We start from the raw sequence: 9762 nt of genomic DNA, 5'->3' as shown, positions 1-9762 counted from the left end.
TTGTTTGGTTACGGTATTAGAAAAAGAAACTAACACAATTAATGAGTCATAAAGAGAAATCTGGTGCTAGAAAATCCTGGAGGAAAATGATAAAAAAGTTGGTTTATTCTCCTGGTATAGACAGACTATTTGGCAAAGAGTAGTGTCCAGAATAATATTTGAGCATAGGTTTTGTACCCTGACCTATCTTAGCCATATAACTTCTCTGAGGCTCAGTTTTCCCATCTGTAAGGTGTTGATCACAATGGATCTTACCTCAGTGGTTGGTTGTACTTGAGGAAATAATGCCTGTTTATGTATCCACAGCCTCCCACAGCATGACAACCAGGCCCGAGGCTGCCATGAAGCTTTCACATGCTACTGTCGGAGTCCTGGCTGGGAACATCAGCTGTGAAGTGCCGCCTGAGCATTAAGTTGTTAGCACCCTTTGTTCTTAGTTTGGCTCTAGAAGAAAAATCTAAGAAGGACCCCCCCTCCAAAAAAAAATGAGCCAAGACAAGGGTTTGGACATGAACAGTGTTCAAGCAGGAGCCCCTGAAGAGCCAGCCATGAAAGTAAACCATCAAGGGCTAGCAAAGGAAGTTGACACCAATGGTAAGAAGGAAGAGGGTTACCTTAGGGGTCCACAAATATGGGGAGCAGGTGGCTGGGTTAAATCGAGAAAGGAAAGTTGTTGTTAAAGCAAGAAATACATTTGAGACCCATGTAAGCATCACTGGTGCCTGGCTCTCTGATGAATGAAGTTACTCACATTTGTACATTATTCATAAGATTCATTCATGATCTCTTTAAGGGTTAAGTCTTCCTTCGTTTAGATATTCAGTCTTTTATTTCTTCTTTTGCATTTCTATTTTATTTATTTATTTTTTGTTGTTCAGAAAATCCATTACAGGGTCTATCCAAAAATGAGGCTCTTCTGGTCCCAGGGTTCTTGGACACAGAGTGGGCCAAAGAGAAGGCCATTGTTCCCATGGTCAGCAACACACTCCATATGTCCACAGAGGAGTCTGAGATCTCACAACAGGTTAGTGATACCCCCGAGTTCTCAGAAAATACTGTCCATCCTAAACATGGAAATAGTTCCAAGTCTTCAGCAAAAACCACACAGCTGAAACAGGGCAATACCTCGAAGCCCTCAGTCAAAGCTGATAATCCAAAACAGAAAAACATTTCTAAGACGTCGGGCCACTCCATGCAGACAAAGCATAGCAACGTGCCCAAATCCTTGTCAAAAACCACCCATCCCAAACAAGAGACCACCCACAATCCTGTAGCAAATAGCATCTACCCCAAGTCATCAGAGGACACTATCCAATCCAAGGAAGATGATACCCGCAAGTCCTTTGAAGACACCATCCTGTCCAAGGAGAGTGACATCCCCAAATCCTCACAGGACACCATCCTATCCAAAGATGCTAAAATCCACCAGCCCTTAAAAGACAGTATCTGGTCCAAGGAGAGTCACATCCCCAAGTTCTCACAGGATACCATCCAATCCAGGGATAGTAAAATCCACAGGCCCTTAAAAGACACCATCCAGTCCAAGGAGAATGACATCCCCAAGTCCTCACAGGACACCATCCCGTCCAAAGATGCTAAAATCCACCAGCCCTTGAAAGACAGCATCTGGTCCAAGGAGAATGACATCCCCAAGTCCTCACAGGACACCATCCTGTCCAAAGATATTAAAATCCATAAGCCCTTAAAAGACACCATCCAATCCAATGAGAGTGACATCCCCAAGTCCTCACAGGACACCATCTTGTCCAAAGATGTTAAAATCCACAAACCCTTAAAATATACCATTCATACCAAGGAGAGTGACACCCCCAAGTCCTCACAGGACACCATCTTGTCCAAAGATATTAAAATTCACAAACCCTTAAAATACACCATCCATTCCAAGGAGAGTGACATCCCCAAGTCCTCACAGGACACCATCCTGTCCAAAGATATTAAAATCCACAAACCCTTAAAATACACCATCCATACCAAGGAGAGTGACATCCCCAAGTCCTCACAGGACACCATCCTGTCCAAAGATATTAAAATCCACAAACCCTTAAAATACACCATCCATTCCAAGGAGAGTGACATCCCCAAGTCCTCACAAGACACCATCGTGTCTGAAGATGTTAAAATCCACAAACCCTTAAAAGTCCAGTCCAAGGAGGGAGAAATCACTAAGTCCCCAGAAGACACCGTCCAGTCCCAGGAAGGTGATATTATCAAGTCCTCAGAAGATGAAAAGCTACCCAAGGAAAGCAAAATCTCACATTTGGAAGAAGAAACAGCGTCTCTAGAGGAAGACTTTGTGAGAATGGTCATAGACAAGGAGGAATTTGAAGAGGCGCTTAAAGAGGCTGGGGAGAAACTGGTGGCTGTGGACTTCTCCGCCTCGTGGTGTGGGCCTTGCAGAACCATGCGGCCATATTTCCATTCTCTGTCTGTGAAACATGAGGACGTGGTGTTCCTGGAAGTGGACGCTGATGACTGTGAACAGCTGGTGCAGGACCGTGATGTCTTTTGCCTCCCAACTTTCCAGTTTTATAAAAAAGAAGAGAAGGTGGGTGAATTTTCTGGTGCCCTTGTGGAAAAACTGGAAGCAAGCATCGAAGAATTAAAGTAATCATATATTCTGAACATCATAAATGAGTTAATAGCTGATTTCTCTTTAATTTGCAAAAAAAAAAAAGATTAAACAAATGTGTTCTCCCAAATGGCTCTGTTTGTTTATCAGAAACATGGAAGCCCACCTTTTATCTGAAAGAATCAAAGCAAAGAATGGCCGTGTTTTTTCTTGGCAAAAAAAAAAAAAAGAAAAAAAAATTCCTTGGGTAGAATCAGATAGAAAGTCCTGCTATCTTATTTTTCAATCTTTTTTTTTTTTAAATTCACATTTGAAAGTTTTGATCTTTGATTATTTACAGCAACACTGGAAATCAGGTGATCATTCTGTAGAAGTACACACCTGAAGGGCAGTAGAAAGTCCTTGTCCCATGTATTTTCTGCTGCTCACATGTCTTTTTAGGGGTTTTGATAAGAAACTTCTGGAAACAAAGTGTTGAACTGAGTCACATGTCTTTGCTATTCTTTTGTACTAGAAATGCTACAGAGATTCACACACCAAGGCTATTTCCGGTTTGTAGGGATCGTTTTACTAATCTGTGCTCACAAAATCTAAGACAGAATTCTAAACCAGGCTTCTCAGAGGCTTAAGTCTGGGTAATCATTGTTGCCATTATGACATCACTGCTTTGGCGGAAAAGGACTTAAATGGTCTCTTGCTAACTGGGTTCTCGATTTCTATTCTCAGGTGTCTCAGAGACCAAAGACCAAAGACCCAGGTCTGGACTGGGTGGTAACTGGGTTCAGAGGTCTTGCTATCTTTTAAGCAGCCTGTGGAGGTTTAGTTGATATCCAGATCTGGCCCTACCTTACAAGACAACTAGATGGTTGTGGTGCCTGTAACCTTCCAGAAGTTACTTTGTGTCCCTTTGCTCTAATGATTCTTGTTGTTGCTGATGTTATTGTTGCAACAAGAACATTTGACAGGAGGCCTACCCTCAATAAATTTGAAGTGGCCAATGCCATAACATTAGCTTGAGGCACTAGATTGTATAGCAGAATTCTCGAATTTACCCCAAATAAACGAGTCTTTGCACCATTGACCAATTCTCATTTCCTGTTGTACCACTCTGGCAACCCCCATCCTCTTTTCTATTGATTCAAAGTATTTTTGTTTGTTTGTTTGTTTTTTGAGACAGGGTTTCTCAGTGTAGCCTTGGCTGTCCTGGAACTCGCTCTGTAGACCAGGCTGTCCTTGAACTCACAGAGATCTACCTGCCTCTGCCTCTCAAGAGCTGGGATTAAAGGCATGCGTCACCACCACCCGGTGATTCAAAGTATTTTTAAAATATGAAGTATTAGTAAACATTTTTAAAAAAATCAGCTTTCCTTTTTTAAAATGTGGCAATCCAAAGTTTACATGGATTCAAGAAGCGAAGCTAGTTTCAGGGGCTGATTGTAGGTTTCCTCATTGGGGAAGGATGCGCACCCTCTAGCCCTTGCTCCAGATCCTTGTGTGACAATCTCCTTGGTAAGTCAGAGTAGGACAGGCCCTTACCACCTTCCACTGGGCACCACTGACCCTCCTTAGAGACACCTGCCACATGCTCCTTTGCAACAGTGACATCAATCACGTGACAGCAGCAAAGAAAATACCCTATACGCTTGGCCTTCTTTCCAAAAGTGACTCAGAATGAATGACCTACAAAAGCATTAATGATGAGACAGAAAGCAGGGAAGAGGAATTAGAACCACGCAAGGAATACTGTGTCAGCTCTGAGGGCATAAATCATCGCTCTGCGAGAGCAGCAACTTTTGTTCTGAGTTTCTTCAGCAATGGGAGAGAAAAGGGAAACTCAATCCCCAGATGCCATCGCCTGAAATAAACAGGCTTTGGAATGTGGTAATGGCAATAAAAAAGTCTAACAAAGTTACTGTGCTGTCATAGGCAATACCCTGAAAAGACCCTTAACAGGTGTGACTGTAGATTCAAGACCATAGATATAGACCATGGTTTAAGAATGTCTTAATGGAAGCCAAGGCAAGAAGGCAAATTCTTTAGGGCCAAGACAATGCAAAGCAGTGGCATGGCTCTCTCACAGTGATGGCCTGGCTTGAACCACAGATGAAAGCTCTGCTATTGACTTAGGCCTGTCAGATTTCCCACTTTTAATGCCATTCATGGCAATGGGAGAGCAGCCTATCAAGTTACGTTCTCTTACAGAAAGCTGGACATCTGTGTTGCTGGGAAACAGCATGAACTTAAACAAAGTAAGTGAAGAAATAGTTCTTAATCTCTCATGGAAGCACTTACAATAAGGATTCTACATAATCATATTGACTATACACGATGATAATCTAACTATAGCCTTACAAAATAATGGAAGGCTAGTCATGGTAGCACATGCTTTAATCTCAGCACTCAGAGGAAGAGGCAGGTGGATCTGTGAATTTGAGGCCATCCTGGTCTACATAGTGAGTCCCAGGCCACCCAGGGCTATGTAGTGAGACTGTGACTCAAAAATGCAATAAAATGCAAGGAAAGAAGGAAGGGCTAGGAGATCCTGTTAGGATCAATAAGAAAATCCACCAAGTGACAATACTTAGAATAATATTCCAGAATCAATAGCTTTCATGTGATTCAATAATTAAAAATCGGGGGGGGGGCAGTGGTGGTGCTCGCCTTTAATCCCAGCACTTGGGAGGCAGAGGCAGGTGGATCTCTGTGAGTTTGAGGCCAGCCTGGGCTACAGAGTGATGTTCCAGGAAAGGTACCAAAGCTACACAGAGAAACCCTGTCTTGGAAAAAAAAATCAGTATGGAAAATGGGCATCACTGTCAAAAGTAACGCTTTAAAATGCCTAGCAATAGTCCTTGAGAGGTATATAATAAAGAGGTTTGAATAAAGTGACTGTTTTTCTCATTAGAAAGATATGATAGACAACATAATTTTAACTGATATCTCAATGGTATATTTGGGAGAATATAACAAATTACTAAGATTCACTGAGTGGAATAGACATAGGGAGAGTCTTAAATGCAAAGGATGGAAAGGAAATCTGCCCTGTTAAGTAGCGTAATATATAATTGTTATAGCAATTACGAGACAATGACGAAGAAAAATAAACAATGAAATGAAACAACCAATAGTCAGATCCTGGCATGCAATAACCTAGAAAATGGAGTGTTTTCACTGAATGGACTGTTGAGTGGATTTCCTCTCAGAATAGTGTGTAATGAAAGTTCGCTATTTGAAAAACCAGGCTACATCCCACTAGCATACCATCAAAATAAACACAGGTCAGATTAAGAATACAACTAAATTATGGAATTATAAAAACAGGGGAAAACCCCTGTGAACCATCTGACTGGTGGTGGGACAAGTGACTTTTTAATCACAAATGCCATAAAAGAAATGGAGTTCGAACATATACAAACGTAAATGCTCCATGATTAAATAAAACAAAATTACCTGAACATTTGCCAAATGAGCAAAACAGTAGCACTACTCCTACAAACTAACACACAAGATCGAACAGTCTCATCCAAAAGTAGGCAAAAGCTACTCAGTCAGTGTCCACTGACGCAAGGACAAGTTTGTAACCCATGTGAGGATTTTCCATTAGCAGGGAATGCATAGGGATCTATGAGCAAGATTTTGAAAGAAGCTTGTAGGGAAGCAGCCAACTCATGGGCTGCTGGAGATGAGATTGCAACAAGCCTTCCGATCATGGGTGTGGTGAAGTACAAATAAATGTGCAAATTTGAGTTCATTTGTCTGCCTAGACAAGTGGGTGACCTTGACTATCAGATATTTATTCCTCACAATTCCACAAAGTGTCCAAAGACTCCATTTCTGAAGTAACCTCCTCCCTTTGCCTTCTTGTCACGTGGTTGGTTCCTTTGCACCCATGCATTGCTGGTCTCTTTAGGCGTCTGCACTTCCTGTAACAACACCACTCAGATGAGGATCCACCCTAACAGCTTCATTTTATCTTAATCACTGTTTAAAGATTTGGTGCCAAGAAAGCCATATTTTGACTTATAGGAAGTTGAGATTTCAACAGATGAATTTGGGGAAAACCCGATTCAACCCATAACTGCATTAGATGAGGCTCAGGTTGGGGCTAAAGCTTCTTCTGGGATACACCACTTAGAAAGGTAAAGGTATGGAGTGCCCATCTCTCTGCTCCTCTCTGCCCCTCCATTTCAACTCCACAGCTCATAATGATGGTGTTTTGATGCAGAGTGGGAAGAACCTCACATCAGGCCACCATGGAATCAACTCCACAAGTAAACATGGAGCTGGTTCAAAAGCCAGGGAGAAGGTTGTAGTAGAGAGGTCTCTAGCTTCCCAAGGTTTTGAAACATAGGCTGGATGCTCAAAACCTTAGATGGTGCCAGATTGATAGGAACATTTCACCGTTGATTTCTTCCATTCAAAAGAAGTATGGGAGTTCCTGGATTAACCACTAGGCTTAGTATCCTAGAGCACACAGCATCTTTTCCAGTTTGCTTGGTAGACATGCAGATCTGTTGAACTCTTTCCTGCCCTTCCCATGAAGGGGAAGATGGACATGCAAAAGGTGGCTTAGGAATTACATTCAAGCCGGGCGGTGGTGGCACACGCCTTTAATCCCAGCACTCGGGAGGCAGAGCCAGGCGGATCTCTGTGAGTTCGAGGCCAGCCTGGGCTACCAAGTGAGCTCCAGGAAAGGTGCAAAGCTACACAGAGAAACCCTGTCTCGAAAAACCAAAAAAAAAAAAAAAGGAATTACATTCAATCAGGACTCACAAATGTGTGGTTCTAAAAATTTGTGGTTGGTCTCTGGACTGAAAAAAGTCCGATTCAGCAGTTGTGGACTGGGCAAAGAATCTCTTTCTAGCCAGGTGTTGGTAGCACACACTTTTAGTCCCAGCACTTGGGAGGCAGGCAGATCTCCGAGTTTGAGACCAGCCTGGTCTACAGAGTGAGTTCCAGGACAGCCAGGGCTACACAGAGAGACCCTGTCTCAAAGAAACAAAAAAATCTTTTCCCATTGTCTAGAGGAAAATCACCTTACAAAGGAGCCCTCTGCAAGGCCCCTTTCCTGTGTACCCTGAGATTCCTACCCACGCTTCTGGCCCTTAGGGGAACTGGTCTCTGGGACAGCATCACTTTTATCCACCCTCCCTCACTTTCCAGAAACTCATAATCCTACCGAGTGCTGCATTTTGGATTTGGAGTGCCCCCCAAAAGCCCATCTGGTGAAGAGTCGGCCCCCAGCTTCCTGCCGTCAGGAGGAGGTGGAACCTTTAGGGTGTGGGGACTTGTGGGAGGAATTCAGGGCCCTGAAGGGAGTGGAGGGACCTTGCTTTGTCATCTTCCTCTTTTTGCTTCCTGGTGGCCATGAATGGAGCAGAAGACTCTGCCATAACTTCCTGTGTCACCACAATCCCAAGAGCAGTGGGACAAGGGACCTATGGACCAAATCTTCTGAATTTGTGAGCCAAAATAAACCTTCCTTTTATTTTTTAAGATTTATTTTATGAGTGTTTTGGCTGCAGGCCCATGGATGGAGACGGAAGGTTTCTCTGGTCCCGCCCAGCCCTGAGGCCCTGCAGATGCTTATAAAATAACCACTCAGAGGCTTAGTATTATTTACAAACTGTATGGCCTATGGCAGGCCTCTTACTTGCTGTGGGATGGTCTGTATGTACTCTGATTGGTCAATAAATAAAACACTGATTGGCCAGTGGCCAGGCAGGAAGTATAGGCGGGACTAACAGAGAGGGGAATTGAGAGATCAGGAAGGAGGAGCCGCCATGACAAGCAGCATGTGAAGATGCCGGTAAGCCATGAGCCACGTGGCAAGGTACAGATTTATAGAAACGGGTTAATTTAAGATGTAAAAACTAGATAGCTAGAAGCTTGAGCCATTAGACCTAACAGTTTAAATAATATAAGTGTCTGTGTGTTTGTTTTATAAGTGGGCTGTCAGACTGCCAGGGCTTGGCAGACCCAGAGAGAAAACTCTCCAGCTACACTTACTACCTAGCTCTTATGTCTTAAATTAACCCATTTTTATTAATCTATGTTTTACCACGTGCTCCATGGCCTAACCAGTCTGCTGCCGCCTTGCTCCTTGAGCAGCAGGCTGGCGTCTCTCTAGTCCCCGCCTTTCTCTTTCCTGTCTCTCTCCTTGGATTTCCTGCCTGCCTCTAAGCTGCCTTGCCATAGGCCAAAGCAGCTTATTTATTAACCAATGGGAACAACGCATATTCACAGCATACGGAAAGACATCCCCCAGCACATGGAGTTCAGAAGTGGGTGTCATATCTCCCAGAACTTGAGTTAGGAATAATTTCAAGCTCACATGGGTGCTGAAACCAAGCCTGGGGCCTCTGCAAGAGCAGCAGGGTTCTTGGCCTCAAGCCATCTCTCCAGCTCCCAACCTTCCCTCTGTAAGTCGATTGTTTCAGGTGTTTTTCCTCACAACTGAAGTTGTGAGAAAACACACCTGGAACTGGTCGCTCTCTCAGGGGCATTTTCTTCTTCAGCTCCTTGGTTTAGAATTTCCCCACCAGGGAGTTCAGATGCATAGTACAGAGAGGCTCTGTAGCCCAGGTTCCATAAGAAAGGCCAGGGCTTGGCTGGGTCCCGTGTCTATCACAGTTCTTCACTAGTATGAGCTAGACCTTGGTGGCTGGAGCAACAGAGTCACTTCCCAGTGGCAGGGCTGCCCAACCCATGCCGAGCTCTCTCCCTCAGGAGCTTCTTCAGTCTGTGATGACAGCTGATGTTCCCATAAAGTCAGGATGCCAAGCAAGGAGTGCAACTCCTCATGCACAGAAGCCACAGTTAGGGCCCTGACTTCTGCAAGAGGAGAGATTTACTAAAGGTCCATTGGGCTAGCAAGATGGCTCGGTGGGTAAGGGTGTGTGTGGTACAGACCTGACTACCTGAGTTTGATCCCTGGAATCCACAGTGGAAGCTGAGAACCTTTGAATTCTAAAAGTTGACCAACATGTGAACTATGGCACACACACACACACACACACACACACACTCATGCCCATATTTATTTATTTATTTATTTAAAATCTGCCATTAAGAAGAAAAGAAGCATCCTCACATCTCCTTGGTAGGCTAGGGTGTTTCTATTTTCGTTTGACTTTCAGAAATTGATGGGTCTCATGTCTTGGGGTTTGATT

General features: G+C 43.7%; 1 protein-coding gene across 1 annotated transcript; it reads left to right on the top strand.

The window, feature by feature from the left end:
- The first annotated feature begins 309 nt into the window (after positions 1-309).
- Txndc2 (thioredoxin domain containing 2) lies at positions 310-2706 on the top strand. The gene is given in 3 exon segments (XM_042260449.2): positions 310-477; positions 480-594; positions 879-2706. Coding segments are annotated over 3 exon segments (1989 nt in total). The 5' UTR covers positions 310-354; the 3' UTR covers positions 2630-2706.
- The last annotated feature ends 7056 nt before the right edge of the window (positions 2707-9762 follow it).

The sequence above is a fragment of the Peromyscus maniculatus genome, chromosome 13 (genome assembly GCF_049852395.1).
Source record: "Peromyscus maniculatus bairdii isolate BWxNUB_F1_BW_parent chromosome 13, HU_Pman_BW_mat_3.1, whole genome shotgun sequence".
NCBI classification, from domain to species: domain Eukaryota; kingdom Metazoa; phylum Chordata; class Mammalia; order Rodentia; family Cricetidae; genus Peromyscus; species Peromyscus maniculatus.
The sequence above is the reverse complement of the archived record's forward strand: the minus strand, read 5'-3'. Positions and strand labels throughout refer to the sequence as shown.